At 41.9% G+C, this 25,266-nt stretch overlaps 1 protein-coding gene across 2 annotated transcripts in view; it reads left to right on the top strand.

Annotated features, from left to right (window-relative positions):
- VRK2 (VRK serine/threonine kinase 2) overlaps nucleotides 1-25,266 on the top strand; it is a 159,172-nt gene that overhangs the window by 78,605 nt on the left and 55,301 nt on the right. For both annotated transcript variants that reach the window (XM_068232418.1, XM_068232417.1), the window contains one exon: nucleotides 19,089-19,209. In XM_068232418.1, the coding sequence (XP_068088519.1) occupies nucleotides 19,089-19,209 (121 nt within the window). The remainder of the gene's footprint in view (nucleotides 1-19,088; nucleotides 19,210-25,266) is intronic.

The following is a 25,266-nucleotide window of genomic DNA, read 5'->3' as shown; positions in this document are numbered from 1 at the left end:
AGAGGAACTCCAGTGAAAATAATGTAATAAAAAAGTGCTTCATTTTTACAGTAATTATGTATAAATGATTTAGTCAGTGTTTGCCCATTGTAAAATCTTTCCTCTCCCTGATTTACATTCTGACATGTATCACATGGCGACATTTTTACTGCTAGCAGGTGATGTCATTGGAAGGAGATGCTGCTTGCTTTTTTTGGCAGTTGGAAACTGCTGTAAACAGCTGTTATTTACCACAATGCAACAAGGCTCCCACAGTGTAATGTCAAAACCATGGTCCTGCTATCACACGGTAGGAGGGGTTTCACCACAATATCAGCCATACAGAGCCCCCTCTTTTCCATTGCTATCTCGGCATGGAGTCGGCGTAGATGGCTTCATGAGCTATCGCTATAGATTGTGGTTTGGCATTTCCCGTGACCTGTACCTGATGTGTATGTATACTGTATGCCTCTGAGGAAGTGTTTTTTGGCCGTGAAACACGTGTCAGGCAGTCTCTTTTGTGAAATGGTTTCCTGAATCATGTCCACACTCCATATCTGCAACTTAGATTTGTGATCGAAGAATAAAAAGTGAATTTGTTCCTATGAAACCCAGTGTTTTCTTATTTGGACTGTGGCATATTTAGTGCATTTTTTCAGAGTGGAACCAAACTATCTGTTTTAGTGTGGCTATTGTAGTTGTTTTTTTGCCTACGTTTGGGGATTTCATGGAAATGTGACTTTGCACAGATTAACCACTTAAGGACCACGGGCTTACACCCTCCTAGTGACCAGGCCATGTTTTACAAATTAGGCCACTGCAGCTTTAAGGGCTTGCTGCAGGGCCATACAACTCGGCACACAAGTGATTTCCCCCCCCCCTTTTCTGCCCACCAACAGAGATTTCTGTTGGTGGGCTGTGAGCACTCCCTCAATGTTTGTTTTTTTTTACACATTTTTTTTTGTTTATTTTTACAATACATTTGTTTATTTTAAAAATAAACGGCAGGCAATCAGCGCGATCGGCTGTCATAGGCTTCAGTCTATGACAGCGGATCGCTTCTCTACCACTCGAGGACAGCCGTGTGACACGGCTGTCCCCAGTACAGCGCTGCTGTAGATTGCAGCGCTGTACAGAGTAAACAGATGTTGGTTTCACCATCTAACAGTCGAGACTGATGGCGGAGCTCCGTCATTCAAGTGGAGATGCGCTCGATCTCCTGAAAAACCCCGCCCCAGGACTTCACGTCAATTGGCGTGGAGTGGTACTGGGGCTGCCGCTGCATTCACGCCAATTGGCATTATGTGGTCGGCAAGGAGTTAAGTACAATCCTGCAGCGTCAAGGAGAGAAGACCCATCGTCTCAGTTGTGAGGATGTGATGCATATATACTTTGTTTTTTTGCTCATATATCAAGACGCTGCTTGTATATCAAATCAGAATTTCTCAAAAAATGTTGCTAGTATAGCAAAGCGCTCTTAAACTAAATTATTCTCAATGCAAGGTTTTACTGTATCATTATTGTTTATATAGCACTGACCTCTTCCTCTTTACAGATTCCATAGTAATATCACTCTCTATCAATTGAATGGCTAGCAGTCGAAGGTCCATTTCTGGGGGGAACCAATTAACTTCTAAAAAGTTTTTAGAGCTGTGATTTCCTCATGGGGGACTCTCAGGAGGTTTTTTTTTTTTATTATTTTTGAAAGCACTTGGCATTTACTCCGTTCAACTGCCAAAAAATTGTGAAGCAAGCAGGGAGGCTGACCAGCATCTTTGTATAAATCTTTTTCAGGTAGTCTTTATAAAGGGTAAGAGAATTCCCCCCCCCCCCCCCATGAAGAGATGGACTAGCCCAAAACCTTTCGGTTCTGTCAGATTTCTACTACCTACTATTTCATGCATTTTAAATTGTACATTTTTTCGCAGTAGTAGTCCTTTTAAAATAAGCACATGATGTACCTGCAAATAAATATACACCCCTGCACACCCAAAATATGATGGCAGAAGGTCAATACCCAGTCTGGAAGGAGAACGGGCATCTTTTTAAACAACTCTCTGGTGACCTTTGAGCACTTAACACTATTGCACAATAACCACTAAAGTGGCAATGCGTGTTGATATAAAGGAATCCAGTGTGCATGGACCCATTATGTGAGCTTTGCTTTCCTCTGATTTCAGAGTTGTTCTAATAAAGTGTACCTCCAAGTGTTAAACTTGAGCCCTGACTCTAACTCCTGTGTCTTATGGTGACGGTCACTGTAACCCTTGGAGAGCACTGGTTGTCTGCAGGCTTCACAGATTGTGGGATTACAAGATATAGCGCAGAGGAATACTCTCTCACTTCCTACTATAAGCTATAAATACACAGAAAAAAACATTCTTAACATATGAGCTATTGGCAGAGGGAAATTGCTTTTGCCACTGTGATTAATTCCCACACTCATTAAGTGTAGCTTAAAAGGTTAAAATAAAGGTAGGTAGAGTAAAGGTTAGTGCGAGTGTTTAGTCTGGTACAAATGTGAGGCCTGTTGATGTGGAGACCATGTTTGACATGGAGCAGTTCATTTCAGCGCATGCTCAGCAAAAGACTGTCATGGTCGGGTTCTTGATTTTGGCATAGGCATTAGTGGATATATAGCTGCTTTGCCAGCTTATCACAGTAAGGTGCTTTGGAGTCAGTATTTAGCCGTGTTATGATGCTAGAATCGTATTAGTGTGCTTGAGTTTGGTGCCGATGGCTGGCTATTATATAGCTGAATCTGCCAGGCACTGAATACTCTGAAAGCTAACATTAAAATCTCAACAAAAAAAAACAAAAAACTGAGCATACAACCTGATTTTGAAGATAACTAGTGTCTCTTTGCCCCCTCAAATACCATGGGAGAGTGGACATGACCTAGACTTGCCTTCCTATACAGTGTGAGATGTTGTGACTTAAAAGAGAGCCAAAGGTGGGCTCATAAAATAATAAAAAAAAGATGCTACCTGATCCAAGGGGCCGGGCAGATCAGGTAGCCGCCAAAACAGCTACTCTCCGCAGCTCCTGTGGGCTGTGCTGGCCCACTTACACTTTCGTGATCTCTGGGTCACAGTGGAAGGAGAGAGATCTCTCACAGCAGTGTGCAGGGAGGCGGGGAAGCAGCAGGGGGCGCAGCCAGGGAGAGAGAGCTGTACAATGGCAGCTCTCTCCTTTAGTTACCCTAAGATTGCAACAAATATTGTTGCTAATTTTAGTGGGCTATAGCCCGGCAGTGGTGGGGCAGAAAGCGACGGTGGGGGGACACAGAGGCATGTCATGAGGCAGAGAACATGCCTCTGTGTCCCATCTGTCCCCCAAGGAACCGCCTCGGGTTCTATTTAAAGTGGTCCTGAACTCAGAACTTTCACTCTGCCGTAAAAGATACAAAACAGCATAATAACCTTTAAAGAACAAGCGACACCCATGCTAACCTAGAAATAAAAAACACCATATACAAGTAGATAAATATTACTTCTACTTGCATAACAGATGTATTGTGCTATCCACGTAATGATTCCTGTGAATTTTACAAAGGAAAAGCAGAAAATCCTATTCTAGGCAGTGGCCATCTTGCTAAGCTAACACTGACATCATATCCTCCCTGACTCTTGTTTTCCCCTCCCTTCTCTTGCTCATTGTGTATTCATTAGCTGCCCTCCCCCAGAGTCTTCAGACACTCCCATTGAGGTGTATACTAACTGCACTAGGGCCAGTGCTCCTAAAGTATGTGATAACTACAAACCATAACAGCAGAAAAAGTTTTGAAAGTTTTGAATGCAGGATTAGCATCTTTATCACTTAATACACTCAGACCAGTTGCTGTTGAAATTTGATTTTTATGGTGACAATACCGCTTTAAAGGTAACCTTAAGTGTGGCAAAAAAAAATTATTTACTCACCTGGGGCCCTCAGCCCCCTGCAGCCGATCGGTGCCATCGCCGTGTCTCGGAGATCCTCCCGTCCTCGCCGGCGACCACTTCTGGTTTGGCCGTCACCGGCTGACAGGCTGGGAACACGAGTGAATCTTCGCGTTCCCAGCCATAATATCGCCCCCTATGCTGCTATTGCAGCCTCCTTGCCGCAATAGCAGCATAGGGGGCGATATTGTGGCTGGGAACGCGAAGAATCACTCGCGTTCCCATGCCTGTCGGCCGGTGACGGCCAAACCAGAAGTGGTGGCCGGCGAGGACGGGAGGATCTCCGAGACACGGCGATGGCACCGATCGGCTGCAGGGGGCTGAGGGCCCCAGGTGAGTAAATGTCATTTTTTTTTTTTGCCACACTTAAGGTTACCTTTAAAGAAAAACATTTCTTTATTGCAGCTGATACAAATACTGCAATAAATCTGCAGTGTCTACTTCCTACTTTCATTGAAGCAGACATATGGTTAACATCCTGTGTTTACCAATTGGCTGTCCTGCCATGGCAGTCAGCTGACACAGCTGACTGATCAAATTACAACGGATAATTAGTCACAGTTGAGGGGGAATTAGACAGGTTAAACTCTCTAAATACATACAGGGTGCATTTCTATGTTTTCTTTCTGTCCTGTGCAAGAGTTCAGGTCTATGTTAAGGTGGCCATTAGTGATACAATTTTCCGAACAATCCTTCACATGAATGATCGAAAATTATAGTTTGGCTCCACTAATGGACAAAAATATCCTAACCAATCTGACCACATTAATGAAGTCCGTCCGATTTTTGGATAGATTGAATCAATGTGATTTAATTGATTAGGAGATTTTTGTCCATTAGTGGTCCCAATAATTTGTTAGAAATTGTTGATACAAATAATCGTTCATAAACAATTGTACAGTCCAGCTGCATGCCTTTGTGGCCACAAGCATTGCTGTTGTTGCTTCAATAATTATGCTATCTCTAGATATCTCCTCCTTACAGTCTGTGCCACCATTGCATTTTTCTTTTTTCCATTTATTTTGCATGTGAACTGCTTTAACCACTTTACCCCCCGCGGTATGGATTTCTCCGTCCCTTTTTGCACCCTTAAAAAACCAAGGGACTGAGAAATCCGTGCCTTCCACGCTACTGCCGCTGTCCGTGCTCCCGCCGCTTGTGCGCGTGCTCCCGCCGCTCGTGCATGCCGCCGTCCGTGCATGCCGCCGTCCGCTCGCCCGGAGATGAACAGGGGAAAATCCATTCCCGTTCGTTGATCTAAGCCCCCACAATGATCTGCTGCTTCTATGAGAAACAGCGCGATCATTGTGATTTTCCCAGTCTCATACTGCTTCCTGTAAGCGTCCTTCTGGACGCTTGCAGGTCGCATGAATACAAACTCACTTTGGCCATCTTGTGGCCAAATAGTGAAACTACACCCTAAAGCATTTTACATATACAAATACATTAGTTTTACACTACACAAAAAAAATGCACCTTTATTTCCAAATAAAATATTGGCGCCAAATATTGTGATAGGGACATAATTGAAACGGTTTTATAACCGGGACAAATGGGCAAATACATTTCATGGGTTTTAATTACAGTAGCATGCATTATTTAAAAACTATAATGGCCGAAAACTGAAAAATAATTTTTTCCCACATTTTTTTCCTATTTTCACATTAAAACACATTTAGAATAAAATCTTGGCATAATGTCCCACCTAAAGAAAGCCTAATTGGTGGCGAAAAAAACAAGATATAGTTCATTTCATTGCGATAAGTAATAATAAAATTATAGACTAATGAATGGAAGGAGCGCTGAAAGGTGAAAATTGCTCTGGTGTTCAAGGGGTAAAACCCCTCAGTGGTGAAGTGGTTAATATTGTTGGCGGGCTGGTGTTTCACAGTGCAAAGTTACTGACAAGATGAACTTTCTACCAGTGTCTTTTTTTCCATTTATTTTGCATGTGAACTGCTTTTAATATTGTTGGAAATCTGGTGTTTCACAGTGCAAAATGACTGACAAGCTTAACTTTCTGCCAGTGTCTTTTTTTTTCCATTTATTTTGCATGTGAACTTCTTTAATATTGTTGGAGGGCTGGTGTTTCACAGTGCGAAATTACTGACAAGTTGAACTTTCTGCCAGTGAAACGACTGGCACACTACAGGAATTCCTGAATAAAATATGCTATGGTAGGGTGAACATTCATTGTACATTTTTAGGCTTAATGTCTACTTTTGACTAAAATGTACAGTACCTTTTTTTTTTTTTTTTAAATTGTCCAGTTACTATTGATGATTTTAACTGGTGCTTGGAACATTGATAATGCACAGCACACATGCAGTAAAGAGAGCCATCGCATCTCCCACATCTAAATTAATGCAGCAGCATATCTGTCCCTTTGGTACTGTTCAAAATGTTAATTTAGCTGGCTATGCAGAAGAATTTTGAGGACGGATCTTTGCAAGGATTCTTAGGTAGTACAACCCTTTATCACATGCTTGTTTTAGTTAGCAGATGAGAATAGATCATGCTGGATAGACTTTTAGCCAAGTAAGCATTTTTTTTTCCATCCGTGTTCAGAATAATTGTGATAAATGTCCGAGTTTATATAATGCATATCAGATGGCTTATATTGAACCTACACAGGAAAGCTCTGAGTAAAATAGCTGATCATACACACACTAAAAAGGGCTAAAGGAATGACATACTTCCTACAGTGAGCTATAAATACAGAAAAAAAAAAATCTTAATCATATAGGATCTTGGCAAAAGGAAATGGCTTTTGCCATTGTTACTTCTGACACTTACTAAGTGTAGCTTAAAGACTACATCCGGTCAAAAAAAAGGTTTAAATGGCAATACATATATATATATATATATATATATATATATATATATATATATATATATATAGTTTATGCACTGTGAATAGTTGAACATATAAAGCTTACGGTACATCTGATACTACTTCGTGTCTAGAACAGACACACATTTATATCTGTAGTAGCACCTCTACCTTTCTCCTCATGCTGAAGCCTTGCAAGTACACCCTCAGCATCGTGCCCTCCCCTGCTTTCTGCCTGCCTGGATCAAATTACTTCTCTTTCCATTGTGTGTAGAAGAGAGTAGAGACAGCAGAACAGAAGCAGCCTGTCTTATCGTGTCTGTTTGCTAGAATGCTTATCCCAGATGTTTGCCTGCATGCCTGGAGTAGATTACATTTCTTTTCACAGTTATTGAAGCATGAAATGGGGAAGGTGGGGAGAGGGTGGAGTCATGACATCAATCTCTCAGCATCCTTTGCACCAATGGCTAGTAATGAAAACTAAAGTAAAAAAAAGCCTCAGGGGGAAGAACACTATTTTTATGTGTGATGTAATATATCTTAGCAACTTATTAGGTTTATACAAACTGTTATTTATAATTTACATACTCCTTTAAAAGGTTAAAATAAAAGTAGGTAGAGTAAGGGTTAGTGGTAGTGTAATTTCTGGTGCAGACGTGAGGCCAGTTGATGTAGAGGCCGTGTTAGACATGGAGCAGTTAATTTCAACATGATAAACAAAATGGTAGGGTATTTGATTTTGGCATAGACATTTGTGGTTCGATATCGGAATTGCTGTGTGAGTGTGTGTGTGTGTGTGTGTGTGTCCGTGTGTGTCTGTGTGTGTGTGTCCACGTGTGTGTGTGTGTGTGTCCGGGTGTCCGTGTGTGTGTGTCCGGGTGTGTCATAGGGCCGGCGATGATTAAAGTGGTCCGACATTGGTTCATAAAAAAGAGAAAGGTCCCTGAATAAGCATGCACATCACATGTGTCTGACTGGATTAACCCCATACTGATTGATTTAGACACTACTGATGCATAAAAGATCAGCAGGATGCCAGGAAACTGGTATTGTTTAAATGGTAGTAAATATGGCAGCCTCCATATACCACTCCCTTCACTTCCTTCAGTCTTTGACTTCTAAACCTACGGGACTGCATGGCCACCCTTTAAAGCTGCAAAGAAAGTAAGGCAGAATTGTCCAACAGCCTGGTGGTTCTGAGCCATCTGCCTGCTTGTCTTGCGTAATGACACTGAGATAGCACCAACACAGGGGGATGGAATGGGATGCATGACTTTGGCTTGCAGGATGTACCTGGATGGCGCGTCTAAGTATAGGTTTTAGGCTGGATTCACACTGTGCAATAATGCATGCGTTATGTGTGTGAACTGGTATAGACACAAATCGTAGGCAGTAGTTAAAAGCCTGCATGCAGTGAATTAGAAAAACCTGATCTGTTGCAAAGCAGAGATGCAAACAGGCTCACAGAATTATTCTGCAACACAAGTGCCGCAGTGTGAATACACTCTAAAGGCCCCTTTTACAGTTGCAGGTTAAACCTGCATCGTGTTTTCCTTTGCTGCCCAGCAGGGAGTATGTCATTGAATATGGGGTGGTGCTGTGTATATGACCCTGTCCCCACACTCTGATGCAGGGTCATATGACATTTTTTGAGTTGTGACGCGGCAGGAGCATTGCATCAAAACTAGACAAATACGTGTAAAACCAGCCTTTATGCAAACCTATACACATCATACTTACCTCCTGAGTAGTCTACTCATCAATCTCTCCTCTCCTGCGTCCTGTTTGTCCACTTTGACCAATGGAATTCTCAGTCCTCCAATTTGAAAATGGCCACTACGCCATTACAGCTTCCTGTTCAGCACGCGGTTAATCTGTAACATCACCAACTGGAGCCATAGGGATACATGGACATTACCTTGCTCACCAGTTCTCCTTTCAGCTATACCTGACAGCAACTGATATATATATATATATATATATATATATATATATATATATATATATATATATATATATATATATATATATATATATATATATATATATATATATATCATCAACTGATATATTTCAGTCTTGTCAGAACTGAAAGGAATGGTTGTAAGAAAATGGTGAGATTCTGAGAGGAACTGACGGCGAGGCAAGTATGTAATATTCATTTGTAGGGGCATTGTGTGTTTATTTTAAATGATTTTACTCATTTCCGGTTTACTTTAACCACTTCGGGACTGGCCGCCTAACCCCCCTTAGGGACTAGGGCATTTTGCGGTGGAGGGGGGTGCACGCGTTTGGGCTGGATCCCATCTGTGGCTAGCTGGGCAGTCTTCCCCCCCCCCCCTGTGCGCAGCAGCCATCACTTACCTTCCAGGCTCCAGGGATGAGCCTCAGTAGCCCCCTTCTTCTCCGGCCGGCATCTCCGCTCCAAATGACGCTCAGGTCGGGTCGCGGCTTGATGGCGTCATCAAGCCGGGACCCGGCCCTGACGTCAGACGGAGCAGAGATGCCGGCCAGAGCAGAGGGGGGCGCCGATCGTCGCTGGAACGGCAGGGAGGTGAGTGAATCCTCTTCTTTTTTTTCCCCCTGCCGCCGCCGCTGTCAAAGTGATCACTACGATCCGACGGTGATCGTAGTGATCACGTGATCAGCAGCCATACGCGATGGCTGCTGATCACTGAGGGGAGATGCCAGCTGTCATATGACAGCTTAATCTCCCCCTCCGGGTGCGCACGATCGCGTCGGGAGCAGTTCTTTAGCGCGGACGTTGAATCAACGTCCGGTCTGAACTGTACCACCCCCTACTGGACGTTGATTCAACCTGCGGCGCTCCCCAAAGGTTAAAGGTAGTTTCAAACGGGCACGTTGCATTGCGTTATAACTTACACATAAAACAAGGTTTGCAGTGACATGCAATATAAAAAAGGCAAAGAAGCAACTTGCTAATGACCACTTTCATTGACTAGTATTATCAGTATTGTACTGTGTTCGCAATCTTGCTTAGTATTATGTGAGTCTACAAGTGCAATTCTAACATGCTTACAGAGGCTCTCGGCTGCGTTACAGACCACAAGTTTCTTTTCTCCACTGATTGCCTGATGAAGCGGGACCTTGCTTGTGAAACGCGTTGCCTATTGGAGCCATAATTGTTATTTTTGTAATAAAATAACGAATCCTTGTCTGGTTTTCCTTGAGGGAGGTAAGTCCACCAACTTCCCCCTTTTACACTGTTTTTAGACGTTTTTATTCTATATTGGTGCCTCTGTTCAAAACCTTTGCATCTAACATGCTGCATGTTCTGTGTTGCAAGATCAGATTTTGTTACATCACAACTGATGAGGTGTGAACTGTACTAGACTTTAAATAGCACCATGTTACAAAGCACTAAACAGCAACACAACTTGTCAGTGTGAAAGTGCCCTTATGCACTATAGGTCTGAGATCTGAAAAGTCTCTTTAGGGGTGCACGACGGGATTTTGAACGTAGCAAAGGTATTTTTTTTTCCTCTAAAGAAGTTTATTAAGACAATTAATGAAAATTGTCATAGGGCACCCTTTTGTACAGCAGATTCACTGGTAAACTCTGCTCTAACTAACTATCTCGTGCAGACGCTGCCTAGTAATCATGATGATAGAATTCAATAGTATTAACTAGACTAAATATTGATTAAAGTGCTGTTAATTTATGTGTAGTAGACTTGACAAATCGAACAAAAAGAGACGTGGAATCTTGTAGCAGTTGCGCTGTGACTGGTTTGCATGTGCTTTTGCCACATTGCTGAGTTATTTTCCATTATTAATTGATGCTGATTTATAACACTGTCGCTTAATATCCCCCTGTGATTACACCATACAGAATTTCGGCACGAGGCTCGCAGTTGCTTTACTGCACCTCGGTACTTTGGACGTGTGGAAAGCATTTTCCCTTACAGGTGGTATTCTGCATTGTCTTATTGTTTTGTTTCTTAGGTTGCTGCATCTCGGTGCAGATATAACCTATGATATAAACGCACTAGTATTTTCAAGTAAGATTCCTTTTTTTTTTTTTTTTTTTTTTTTTAACTTAATTTTTTTTATTGAAAAATTTTTCAACACATACAACATATATATCACATAACAGCTCAAATGATACATGAGGTACAGTGGAGTTCTCATAAGTATAAATATACTCAATGTTTGTACCATAAGATCCAGTTGAGCTAGTTATCTTTAAACAGAAATATTAGCATTGACATACATACAACAATTAACATTCAGACACACTATATGAACATTTTAAACTTGAGCTTCCTTGTAGTCCCACCCTATTATTGCTATTGCCTCTTTTACTTTAGTAAATATTTATTAGTTTATGTTCCATATCTAGATTTAGGGAGACTATGGCCTCGATTCATCAACACTTAGCAAATTTGTTAACAACAGTTTGGTAAAATACCGAATTTGTTAACTTTATTTCAGGATTCATCAAAGTTATCTACAGCTGTTAGCGAACATTCGGTAACGATTCGCTAAAACGGAAGAAAGTGCAATTCATGAAAAATAAAGTGGGCGTGGTTTAGCGTTACATTTAGGATTAGTTATCTCCTTCACTGCTCTGTCGTTATTCCTGTCAGATCATTGCTGACAGAGAAGGTGGAGCCATTTGAAGTGGTTATGTATCAGCTGAGAGTGATTCAAAGGCGCAGAAGGGCAAGAATAAGGTCTGCAACCATATAAATTTGTAAGAGAAGAGATTTATTTGCTATAACACGACATCTGCATTTCTCTTGAATCATCTTGGAAGAGAACACAGGCAGTGCCAGGGTTAACTAATTTTGCTAGCTGCACTATAATGTTTTAGAAAAGGCTCCTATTAAATTGTGGGATTGTCCCAACCACTTCCAGAATCCTGGTCCAGGTGTTAAGCCCTATTCAGAATGTTGCTACGTAGTGCTCAAAGGACTGCCTTTTACCCACAATTCCATGGGAATCTTATGGCCTTGTGTTAAATTACCGCTGTAAAATGGAAATATCGACACGTTACCGAATGGTTACCGAATTGTTATCGAATTCACACCGAATGCCGAAAAACCTTGATGAATACAACTAGAAATCGCTAAACTTCGAATTCGGTAATTTAACAAACTGGAAAAAGTTATCTCAAAGACAATGATGAATCGAGGCCTAAGTTGCTTATATACTTCCAAGTGGGGGGTTCGGGGTCTTTCCAATGTCCACATATGGCGAGCCTCGTAGCACAGAGGATATGTGTGATTCGTAATCTATTTGGGCTTGGGAAGAGTCCAACTCCAATGTGCAAGAGAGCCAGTTCTGGGGAGGGGTTGGTAGGTCTATCAATTATATTTAAGATTTCTCTAAAGACTTGCTCCCATATTGGTTTAATGACTGGGCATTCCCACATTATATGTGTTAACGAACCTTCTATTCCACAGTTTCTCCAACAGGTGTTCTGGTGTATGTTAGAATATTTGGCCATCTTAGATGGGGTGATGTACCAGTTTCAAGTAAGATTCCTATGCCTCAATAAAACAAGTCTACATAAATCATTCTTTGCACGGTTTAGGTTTTTTCAGTATAATGTGCTGAGTGCCTAATTAAAAGGATTCAGAAAATGTCAAATCAATCTCCATCTTTATTAACTAAGGTTGATTTCAGTCAGTTATTGAACGTAATTATTATTATTTAGTATTTATAGAACGCTGACATCTTCCGCAGCGCTTTACAGACTGTATAATCGTGTCACTAACTGGGGCTCACAATCTAATACCTACCATGGTCAAATGTCCATCGTAGTCCACGGCAAATTTAGGAGGAACCCAATTGACTCATCTGTATATTTTTGGGATGTGGAAAGACACCCAAGTGCCCAGAGGAAACCCAACTTGATTATTTGTATTTTTTTTTTATTTATTTCCATGCTGTGTTGAAAGTTCTTGTCAGCTGTCTAATGACTTTAAAGTGTTAGTGAATTTATACTTCGGTAGGGAGAAAGGTTGTAAAATGATGATCTGACCAGTACTGTGCAGGATATCTACACTTCTCGTTTTGTCTTTTTTATAAAATACAGGCATGCCACTTACATTGTTTACATTAACCTATTTTGGTTTCTGGACGTAGAAACTACGTCCAGAAACCATGTGCGCTACCGCGCGCCCCCGCGGCCGATCGCGCACTCCCGGCCGCGGATTTGGTAGTCAGGGAATCAATGTATCGGACTATGAAGTCCGATCACTGATTCCTCTCCCCCGCTGAAAAAGCGACAGCTTCTCTCGGAAGCTGCGCCTTTTCTGGCCATTCACTGCCTGATGCGCCACTCTAAGCGTGTGTTACGCTTAGAGTGACGTCATGTAAACAAACTCATGGCCGCCATCTTGTGGCCAAAAAGTAATACTACACCTGAAAATAAAAATGAATTAAAATCAACACACATTTACATTATAAATCTATTGTTTACCCCCCACCCTCCCAAAACTACCCAAATAAAATGTTTACTATAAATAAAAAAAAAACATTACAATAAAAAAAAACATGTAAATATTTACCTAAGGGTCTAAACTTTTTAAATATCAATGTAAAGATGAAATATTTCTATATTTTTTTTTTATTTTAAACTTGTTAATAGTGATGGATGCAAAATGGAAAAAATGCACCTTTATTTCCAAATAAAATATTGTCGCCATACATTGTGATAGGGACATAATTTTAACGGTGTAATAACCGGGACATATGGGCATATACAATACGTGTGTTTTAATTATGGAGGCATGTATTATTTTAAAACTATAATGGCTGAAAACTGAGAAATAATGAATTTTTCCATTTTTTTCTTATTCTTCCTGTTAAAATGCATTTACAGTAAAGTGGCTCTTAGCAAAATGTACCCCCCAAAGAAAGCCTAATTGGTGGCGGAAAAAACAAGATATAGATCAGTTCATTGTGATAAGTAGTGATAAAGTTATAGGCTAATGAATGGGAGGTGAACATTTCTCTCGTGAAAACCACGGAACCTGAATGGGTTAAGAAATGACTCCAAGTGCTGGTAAAATTGTCATAGGGTACAAAAGGAGGAAGGAATCCTTTAAAGAGACACTGAAGCAAAAAAAAAAAAAAGATATAATGAATTGGTTGTGTAGTACGCATAATTACTAGAACATTAGTAGCAAAGAAAATATTCTCATATTTTTATTTTCAGTTATATAGTTTTTTTATAACATTGCATCAGTCTCTAATATTTCCAGTTTACACTACTCAGCATTCTAAATGATTTTACAGAGCAGACCAGTGAACTTTTGAACTGTTCTCTGCAGAAAAAAAAAAAATACAGTGACTGACAGTTGAGCTAACAAGCTTCAGAAGACAGAGCTCTCTGCAACTTTGAAAGTGTGTTTGTACATGTGTTGAAACACTATTCAGAAATATTGGAAACAAACAAAGAGATGGTCATCGGTGGCAATACATTAGTTAAGTTGAAGGTGAAAGACAGGGTTAAACAGGCATGTAACAATACGCTCAAAAATGGCACTGTTCAGTATCTGCCAGGCTCTTATCTTTAGCAGGGATGAGAGATACCCCTCTTTGCATGGTCTTTTCCACCTGTGAAGAGTTTGACCAGTGTAGTAACACAGCAGTAATGTTAGGGTTACACTGACTGTGCTGCATCAGCATCTCCATTTCTGCACAGTTTCCGTGCATTTATCAATGGAATGGTAATATGTCTGCTGTGCATTAAAAATGCATGCAGCAGTGTGCTCAATTCTGAAATTGTTTCCTAAACAATGCATGTTCCATCCCACTGTAGATGAGTTTAGGGCCCATTTACACTTAGACGCTCAAAATGCCGGCGATTTTTGCAGGAGTGATTTTTCCGCAATTTCACTCGGGGAAAAAAAAACCTTGAACAATTTTGCCGCGATCGTGTTTAGCGCTTCTATAGCACTGAAACGCGATCGCCGGGAAATGGCCTGAAAATGGTGCAGGCGACGCGTTTGCGTTTCACTTTTCTGGGCGCTTTTGGGCGATTTGCGGCGATTAACGCAAATCGCCCAAGTTAGAACGAGCCCATAGGGTTTCATTACACTAGCGCTTTTAAAAAGCGCTAGCGTTTGAGCGTTTTGCCGAAAACGCTGCAAAACGCTCTAGTTTGAATGGGCTCTTAGTTCTGATTGGTTGATCTCTGCAGCTGTTCTACGTCTGCTCCAGCTTTTTTTGTACTTGTTTGATAAATGTGTCTATGAATGTTTAACTAATTCTCAACTGGACTGGAGACTAAAAAAAGGGCAGCTAGAAGATAATTGGTTGGCTTCAACACATCTTCTTCCTCCCCCTCCTTCCTCCTCTTACTCGTTCCTTCCTTCCTTCTCCTCACCCCCCACATCTCCTCCTACCTCCTCCTCCTTCCTATAACGCTTTCACACATAAAGTTTAGGTATGAATGAAGAATTTAGTAACTTTGACTGGAAAGAGGCTTACAGACTTGTCAAGAGCTTTAAAGAGAATCTGTATTGTTAAAATCGCACAAAAGTAAACATACCAGTGCTTTAGGGGACATCTCCTATTACCCTCTGTCACAATTTCGCCGCTCCCCGCCGCATTAAAAGTGGTTAAAAACAGTTTTAAAAAGTTTGTTTATAAACAAACAAAATGGCCACCAAAACAGGAAGTAGGTTGATGTACAGTATGTCCACACATAGAAAATACATCCATACACAAGCAGGCTGTATACAGCCTTCCTTTTGAATCTCAAGAGATCATTTGTGTGTTTCTTTCCCCCTGCATCTCTCATGCACTGAAGTTTCAGGCTGCTCTTTTCTTCCTGCAAACAGCTTTGCTCTTGTCTGTAATTCCTCACTATGTAAAAGCCCAGCCAGCTCAGAGGACGATTTATCCAGCTTGTAAAAGATAAGAGAGAAGAGAGAAGCTGCTCTAATCTAAACAACACACAGGCAGTGTGCATAGAGGGGCCTGGAAGGGGGAGTTCATAGCAGAACCACAACACTGAAGAACTTGGCAGCCTTCCAGACACAGGCTGACAAGTCTGACAAGAGAGAGATAAGTTGATTTATTACAGAGACTGTGATAGTACAAAGTGCTGCAGTAAGCCAGAACACATTATAATAGCTTTTGGAACTTGTAGGATGATAAAAAAGAGGATGCAATTTTTGTTACGGAGTCTCTTTAAGGAACACTTTCCTGTATGCGGCAGTGGCACGAAGGAAGCCAAAACTGAAAAAAAAAAAGATAGTGCGTCTAGTATAATCATTTTGTTTGAACACAACTACCCAACTATTTTTTTTTTTTTGAGGTTTTTCACACTGAAAATCGCTCATTTCATCTCAACCACTAAATGATTTCAAACCGCCTGTTTACCTAGCGGTTGCAGCAGCAGGATACAGAGGCATGTCATTGTGCACAGAACATGCCTCTGTGTCCTATTAAGATTTAAAAAATCGGCCTTGGGTTCTCTTTTAGGGTATGTTCACAGTAGGGCGTTGTGATGCGGCTTGTAACACGCCCTGTGTGAAGTACACAGTACAGCAGGTGTGGTACGGTATAACTGCTTGCAACATCTCAATAGTACTGCAAAATGCTCTCATTAACTGTGAATGTGAAGCATACCTTTTTGACTGTATGCGGCGCAACACAGGGATATTGTGCACCACTTTACCATTTCTTAGCATTCTTGCTGTTATTCAACGCAAAGCCTACAGTAAACCTATCTTAAAGGGAAGTGGGATAGTTTCAGTACCTCTGTAACAAATATTTAGTGACTACAGAGAGCTATGTTTAAAATTTTCTCATGAGGTTCTCACCTTATTGCTATAGCACCTGAGCATCTGTGGAAAGGGAGAGTACCACAATATGTTGTTCCCGATGAAGCAGGTGGTTTCTGCGCCATGCTTTGAGTTGGGAGAGACTACCCGCTCACGGGTGATTCAGGGTTCCACTGATTGTCGGACCCCAAATTACTTCTCCTTCTGAGTTGCTACGACTCAAAGGGGGAATAGTAGTTAATGCTGCCTGGAATTTGATGGTTCACCCTGCTGACTCTCATTCGACTCACTGTGCTCAACTAACTGGCGACGTACATATATGAATCCTGAACATTACTTGTCTCACTGTATTTGAGTACTTCTTGCTATGTGCTAAAGCTTAAGGCCGGCGGTACGGTCCAAAACCAGGCCTTCGGGGATCACCACGTTAACATGCGGTAATCCCCTTCTGGCTGGCATCCAAACAGGAAGTGATGCCTGCTTGCTGTTTCGGAAATACGGAACTGCACAGAAGCATATTGAAGAAACACGCTTTCACGCATGTGCCCCGCAACACCACCGCCAACGTTTTTTAAACAACCTGTGTCGCCGTAGACTTACATGACTTATGGTCCGTCGCACATTGCCGCAGGACCGCACAGTAACCTAGATCCGTCCTGCGTCGGGGATGCGTGAAAAGCCACTTCCGTTGTGCTGCACGCCGTCGGTATGAAAGCCCCCATAGACTTCCATTGGGCTGCGGTAAAATTACCGCACCGGTCCAGCGTGAAAGCATTCATGCCTGTGTATGTGTGTGTTATGAAATGAATCATTTTCTTTACACACTTACATTATTACAGTATTTCAGCAGGCAAATGGCCCCTGTTTTATAAGGCTGTAATCTGGTATAGCTATGATGGAAAAAAAAGAACTTGTGAACACGTGTGTATGAATGGAATCATTCCACAGTTAATGGGAGATTTATGGCTGATAAAATCGCTATAGAACAGCAAGTGGTGGAGATTGTGTTTTTATTTTAATACGAGAGCCAAGTCTTGCATTAGGACGTTGCCGTAGCCAGTGCAGAAAATAAACGGCACCCAGGGGACAGAGCAACATTCTGTTAGGTTGAAGGGCCTTTAATAATCGCATACCCTAATAGCAGTTTGGATAGAGTGAGTGTGTGTATGTGTGTGTGTGTGTGTCTATGTGTGTAAAAGCTAATCTTCTCCTCTCATTCCATAATAACTTATGCAGAGTAACACAAAACAGTTATGATGTGTTGGCACTGCAGCTTTTAATACTTGACTTTTTAAATTAAAAGATAAGTTTGCTGAGTGACTTTCTCGAATTCACTTAACGAAAGCCCATAAAGCATGCGGCAGGTTTAACAACCACATGCAGCCCAGGCAAAGAGATTACATCTTTCTCTCCAATTGCACGAGCTGATAAAATATACATCTACAATCTTTGCTATAGTGATTGAAACATCGCCCGCTGCCTCTCCTCCCCGAGAAGCCACACGCCAAATATTCATAACACAATAAAACAAATTTTAAATTACGGCTGGCAATATTTAGTGAGTAACTTTTATAGGCGTGTATATCAGCTGGTTTTATCTGGCACGTAAACCTGAACTTCCTAAGTATTGAATAATGAAGATCGGTGCGTTCACTTTTTTTTTTTCTACTTGTAATTTTTTCAACCCTTTCCTTACAGCAGTATTTTTTTTTGTACTCCGCAGGATTTCTTTGTGTAAAACTAGGACGTGATGAATTATAGTCCCTTTTTTTTTGTTTTATTGTTACTATTTTGTTTTATCATTCTTTGTTTTTACTGTTTTGGATTTGTGATAAATTGTAGAGTGTTTATTTTCTCCTGCCTAGCAAAAATGTGCTATTCTATTTCTCATTATTCTTCTAACATTGAAATATTTCTATTGGCCGAGGGTGTTTAAATCCTAGCTTAATGTGTGAAAGGAAAACACGAAGGTAGAGGCATGTGTATTGTCTGGAACGTGGAAGGCTCAGAGCACAGCGACTTACACTAGATGGCAGTTTTGTCTTATCTTTCACTCTGGGAGCCGGCGAACATCATGGAACAGGAAAGGCCATCAATGTTTAGTCTGCACTCAAATGGTCTCTGTATGACCAGTGTAGACCCCATGGACTTCCTGCAACATGTGTTAGCAATTTAGCCGCAGACATTTCTTTCTTTGTTTTTACTGCCTGGCTCTTTGAGAAAGTGTTGGTGCTGGGTTATGGGCTGTCTGGATCATGTCAGAGGCCATGGGGATCAAGTTCATGTGACAGGCTAGACTTGAGGAAGGATGAAGTTGGAGGAGGTAAGAAAACTGACCCTCCCTTTTTTTTCCAGCAACAAGTCACTTCGGCTGTCTGTGGTGCAAAGCCAAAACGACTGGGCGTTTTTTTTCTTTTTACTTTTAATACAGCTGAACAAACACAACACTTTGCCCGTTTTACTTTTTCATATTTCATCACTAATAGTTAATACATTCCTTGAAAAAAATGTATTCTGATACTTCATCAGTTTTTTTTTTTTTTTTTAAATGCTGCATTTTTTTTTTCACAGCCCCATCCAGACGAGGGGACCTGGAAATTCTTTCATACTGTATGCTGCACTGGTTATCAGGAAGACTACCTTGGGAGCAGGATATAAAGGTTCCTTCTGCTGTCCAGGCCTCAAAACAAAAGTACACTTGTTTTTCTGTAACTTATGTGAACTGTCTTACTACGCATCCATCAGAAAAAGAAAAAAACGATTGTGTATAAAGGACCACTTTAATGAAAGGGCTATGATGGCTGCCATATTTATTTCCTTTGAAGCAATAACAGTTGCCTGGCTGTCCTGCTGGTCCTCTGCCTCTAATACTTTTAGCCATACACCCTGAACATGCCTGCAGATCACGTTTCTGACAATATTGTCAGATCTGACAAAATTAGCTGCAGGCTTGTTTATGGTTTGTGATTCAGACACTACTGCAGCCAAATAGATCAGCAGGGGTGCCAGGCAACTGGTATTGTTTAAAAGGAAATAAATAAGGCAGCCTCCATATCCCTCTCATTACAGTTGTCCTTTAATGTGATGATAAAGTACACAGAACCGATACTTACCCTGGGCTTCCTCCAGCCCCATAAACGCGTGAGGCCATCCTGCCGTTGTCTGCCATTTAGTCGCGATCAGCCGCGGTAATTGCTTGAGTCTGCTCCAGTCTGGGTCTTCTGCGCATGCGCGGACCATCCCGTGCATGCGCAGAAGACACAGACTGAAGCGATTACTTGGGCTGATCGCGTCTGAACTGCAGACTGCAGGAGGACAGCGAGGGACTCTCACGTTTATGGAGCTGGAGGAACCCCCAGGTAAGTATCGGTTCTGTATACTTTATGATCTCTGGTTTCCTTTATACATCACCATCGTATTTCATGCCACTGTACAGTTAGGAAGAATAATGTAACTTCTTTCTCAGATCAAGTTTTACGTTTCAGACCTGATTCAGTTAATCAGCTCTATTGCTTCATATTCTACAATATATTTTTGGATTTTCAGGATAAATACATATTGCTTTCTATTAGTCACTAAATTAGACAAATGTCTAGTGTTAAAAAAAAAAAAAAAAAAAAAAAAAAGCAAATGTTTTATAAATTAAAAATATGATATTCTTTCCGGATAGCCTCCCAACAAATGAAAATGAAATGTGCCAATAGTTAATCACAGATGATTTTACATCCTCCAAAATACCCCTTAAACTAATCTGTGCACCCTGCTGTAGTAGTGTTCTGTATGCATTACAATCTCCAAATATTCAATATCTGACATTTGGTTTTTAAGATTTACAGTATGTCTGTTTCTGGAGTAGTTTTTATAAGGAATGGTTTAATTTGCCTTTGTTTTTGTTTTGTTTTTTTTAATTCACTAAAAACATACCTGCAGCAATCTCCGTTTTGATAAGCAGTGACAGGGTGTGGCTTAGAGTGTGGCACGAAGCGTATATCCTAAAAATACACGCTCTCTTTTTAGGCTTCTTTCACACTAAGACGTTGTGTTAGGTGCTACGTTAAGGTCGCATAACGTGCACCTAACGCAACGCATGGTGGTGGTGGCAGAGGACGTTAGCAAAGAGCCGCGTTAAGCGGCTCTTTGATGTGTCCGTGATGCGTACTATACTACGCATGCCCTGGTGGAGACCACGTGAGCGGAACACTCCGCATCACGTGGTCCCGCCAGTGACGTCAGCATAGTGCAGTGAATATTAATTAGCCATGTGGCTAATCACTGCGCCTGTGCAAGCAGGCTAATGTGGGAAAAGCCGCTCTAACGCCGTAACATGCTGCACTTTAGATTGACGTGCAGCGTTACAATGTAACACAACGTGGGCACTGTGAACAGCCCATTGCAATTACATTGCTGTGCGTTGGGGAGCTTTACAGGTTGCACTAACGTGCTCCTGTAACGTCCCACTGTGAAAGCAGCCTCAAAGGAGGGTAGGAGGAGCCCAAGGGCAGTAGAGGTGTGTATTTCATGTGGCGAAAAATAGTTGGTGAGAAAGTCTTACATTCAAAAGTCATTCCAACAATACGATATTCTCTAAAAAGCTCAACATTACTGTGCACAAAGGACAACGCTTTTCATAGTGAAAACTGCTTCATCAGGTCAAGTAAAAGTGCCGTTGCTGTGGTATCGCTGCATCAACCCAGGTGCTGAAGTTAAGACTGTAATTGCGCTTGCACAGAATGCTGCCGGCAACAGGAGGATGATCGGCTGGTGCGCTCAGCCGAGACCACGCAATAGTCTGTGACCCCGCTTGATTGCGGTGTTCACAGGAGCACAACGGAGGGGACCGAGAGGACAGAGAGGGAGCTGATGAACTACAGGGGGCTGTAAAATGTTTTACATTTTCTCAAAGGGATCATCAGGGGGCTCTGTATGGCTGATATTGTGGTGAAACCTCTCCCACAGTTTGATGTCGGCACCTAAGTACGGACATCAAACTGTTGCATTGTTGCACACTTGTTGCATAGTGGGAAATAACCGCTGTTTCCAACTGTCAAAAATGCAGCATCTCCTTCCACAGACATCACCTACCAGCAGTGAAGATGTCGCCATGTGATAAATGTAAGAATGTAAATCAGGGAGAGGAAAGATTTTACAAAGGGCAAACACTGACTAAATCATTTATACATAATTATTGTAAAATTACGCACTCGTTTTTCATTACGTTATTTTCACTGCAGTTTCTCTTGAAGACCTGTTCAATGCACAATTAATTATTGTTCAAAACCATTGTGGGTGATTGTTTAGTGACAGTCTTAGGACTGTCACTGTGCGTACACACTGCTCGGCTACAATGGGGGCACTTCTCTATCAGCAAGAACGGGTTAAAGATGACCCGTGGTAGCCCGCTACAGGTAGTTTTTCAAAACAGATGCAGAGATAATTTGAAGACTGTATAAAATGCAACGTTAACCTTAGCAGAATCTGTCAAGTTTGACACTGTTTACCTTTAAATCCTTGAGTAACCATTAAAGTAGAGCTTTCTGGCAAGCACCTTTCGACTGCTATCCTCCAGTTACTGTCTGGACAATCCTATTTTGTAGCTGTCATCCTATACAATAAAACTCGTGTGTCCCTGCGTCCCCTGTCCCTGTGTCCGTGCTTTTTTTGCTAGCGCGCATGCGCGGCACACAGTCGTTATACACTACAGGAGGACAAGGGCAGGGGGGCATGCAGGCGTGGCAGCCTTGTGCGCTGGCAATGTGTCGGTGGCAAAAAGGGCGGGGGGGGGGGTAGGAGAGTTGTGAGGGGCTGAGGCCTAGTGCCCTTTATTCTGTGCGCAAACGCTTGCCTGCACACTACGTTTTTATGTAAAGCTCTTTTTCAAAGCGCTTTTGCAGAGCTATTTGTTTTTTCACTTCCTGATGCAAGTCAGGAAGTGAACTTGTTGACCTGGAAAAGAATAAATACAATGTAATTATTCTTAAAAGCGCGAACGCAATCGCCACATACAGCGATTTTTGAGTTTTGCGCTTTTCCTATTTCTTCCATTGTACCAAAATTGCCCTGAAAATGGTACAGGCAGCACTTTGGTCAGCGGAAAGCAGACACAACGCGCTGATATGAACTGTCCCATAAGGAATCACTGCACAAGCGTTTTTAAGACTATTTTGAAACTCGCCGGCGCTTAAACAGCGAATACGCTCTAGGTGTGAACAAGCCCTTACTGTTTGGTTGACCCAGTGTATAGGGGTCTAGCAATGGTCAATAGGATGCTGAGTATTCTGAGTTGAATCAAATTTTGTTGTAGTGTGTATGGATCTTTAAATTGGACCAATCAGATGGAAGTGCTTCGTATTTGGATTGGTCCACTTCAAAGTTGCATACAAATTGCAACTAAATTTGCCTCAATCAGACAAGAATTGTAATTCATTGTTCATCTCTACTGGAGGGGGGGTGCTTCCTCACCTGGGGTCCTTCCTTTAATATTTGCATATAAAACTCTTGCGGCTTCTGAACAGCTGTGGTAGGAAGGATATGGCCTGCTGTTCTGTTGAAAGGTGAGTGGATTTTGTTTGTTATTTTTAGTATACTTACAGATATCCAGGCTCTCTATGTCCTTAGCATTGTTTCTAATTGTACAGATGGGTCAATGAGTTGCTAGTTAAATTTAAAAAAAAAGTATTTTGAGGCTGCGGCAATTGTCGGATCCCTAATTACTTCTCCATCCAAGTTGCTACAACTCAGAAGAGGAATAGTATTTAACACTGCCGGGAATTTGAGTGGCAGCAGGGTGAGCTGTTATTCTGCTCACCCTTCGCCCAGCTCACCGGTGACGTTATGATATGGGGGTGCCCAATAGTAGATTGCGCCCTGTCAAATTTAGCTGCCGCCTGGTTGCAGCTGTGAAAGTATTTGTGTAGTCGTGGCTGTCAGATTCTCCTACCAGGATCGGCGGCTGAAGGGGAGAGGCGTGGGTGAAGGGGAGAGGAAAAAATGGTGTGCTTCTCCTTCCTCTTCAAGCTCTGTGATGCAAGCCATGTGGCCACACCTCCCCCACGTCCCACGGGTCTTCAGTGGCTAACAGTCGTCCTCCATCTTGTGAGGAGAGCAGTGACAACTGAATGGAGGATTTGCTGTGCACAGAAAGGGGGCTGAAGAGATTCCTTTGCAAGGTGGGCCTATTGGGGGGGGGGGGGGGGGGGGGAATTTGTGCGTGCGTGGAAATGTGGTAGATCTACTAGACTTGGTAATTTTAAAAGTAGCTCGCAACCCGAAAAAGTGTGGGCACCCCTGTTATGATACATACATCCTCTCTGCTCCCTCCTGCTGCATTCCGGCAAGAGTGCTATCCACTATGCTCAAGATAACTACAAGCTATTGTGATCATGTCTACTTATTATCCTCGCTGGTGACCATCAATAGCTGAATATAGCTAAAGTTAATATAAGGCAAATAGATTTTGCCACCTTTTGAAGGCAGCTTTTTTTTTCCTCGATGCCCTACAAAGTGGTTGTTGTGATGTACATTAACAGCCTAGTATGGGGTGTATGCAATAAACAGCATTCATCAGAATTATGTGCATTAAGTTTTACCGCATGAGTAGAGCAGAATGCAATACATTATATGCAATGCATTATGCTTTGTGTGGTAAAACTTTACGCACGTAATTCCGTGTAATGCATTTATTGCATACACCCTATGTTTCCAAAAAGCAAACTTTTTTGGGCCTTTGTAAGCCTAGTATTCATACAGTCCTGTACTTCATCCTGTCCTGGCTCGGAATGAGCAATAGCTATGTCTGAGGGGAAAAGTAAAGAAGAAATAAAAAAAAAACGCCAGCATGCCCTGCAACTTCCTTTGCACAGCAGATGTACCAGATAAGAGCCAGGAAAACTGGGTAATGTTTTATGAAGGTAAGTAAGAGGGATTTTTAACTTTAGGATTGCCTGGTTAGCATCCTTATTACTTGTTTACCAGATAAAAATAACCACTTCGCATCCAGACCTTCTTCTTTTTCCCTAATGGACCAGAGCAGTTTTAAAGCTTTAGCCATATCCCTATTTAAACAGCCATAAACAGCCATAACTTTATCCCTACTCACGACACCTAAATGATCTAGGTACCGTTTTTTTCAGGACATACTGAACTTTCATAGGGGGGGGGGGTATTTTGACCCAAGAAAAAACAAATTCTATGCATTTTAATGGGAAAAAGAGGGGGGGGGGGGATTAAAAATTGCATTAATCCTTAGGTCTCACCAATTCTAGTAAAAAATAAAAAATGCGACAGTAGATAACAAACATGCCACCAGTATTACGTCCCCCAAGGATAGATAGCCAGGTGTGTCTCCAGTATCAGCCCCCCAGTATAGCCAGATCTGCCCCCCATATTTGCTAGCCCCCCATATAGATAGAAAGATGCGCCCCCGGAATAGGGCCCACCATTATAGCAAGATGTGTCCCCGGGATCAATGTTTCCCATTGTAGCCAGATGTGCCCCCAGGATTAGCGCCCCCTCCCCATTATAGCCAAATGTGCCCCCAGTGTTAGGTTATGGCCCCAAGGACCATCAGATGTGCCCCCCATTATTAATTCCCCACCCCCTGTTACCCTGATGGGCCCCAAAATACATTTTAACCCTCCCTTTCGGAACACTACCCCCACCCTCCGTTATGGGTAGCCAGATGTGCCCCCTCCCCCTACTACTCTGTCCCCTCCGTGGCCAGATCGATAAAAAAAATGCCCCTGCAAACAGA

This window comes from Hyperolius riggenbachi, chromosome 4 (genome assembly GCF_040937935.1).
Source record: "Hyperolius riggenbachi isolate aHypRig1 chromosome 4, aHypRig1.pri, whole genome shotgun sequence".
NCBI lineage: Eukaryota > Metazoa > Chordata > Amphibia > Anura > Hyperoliidae > Hyperolius > Hyperolius riggenbachi.
This window is presented reverse-complemented; position numbering and strand designations above follow the sequence as displayed.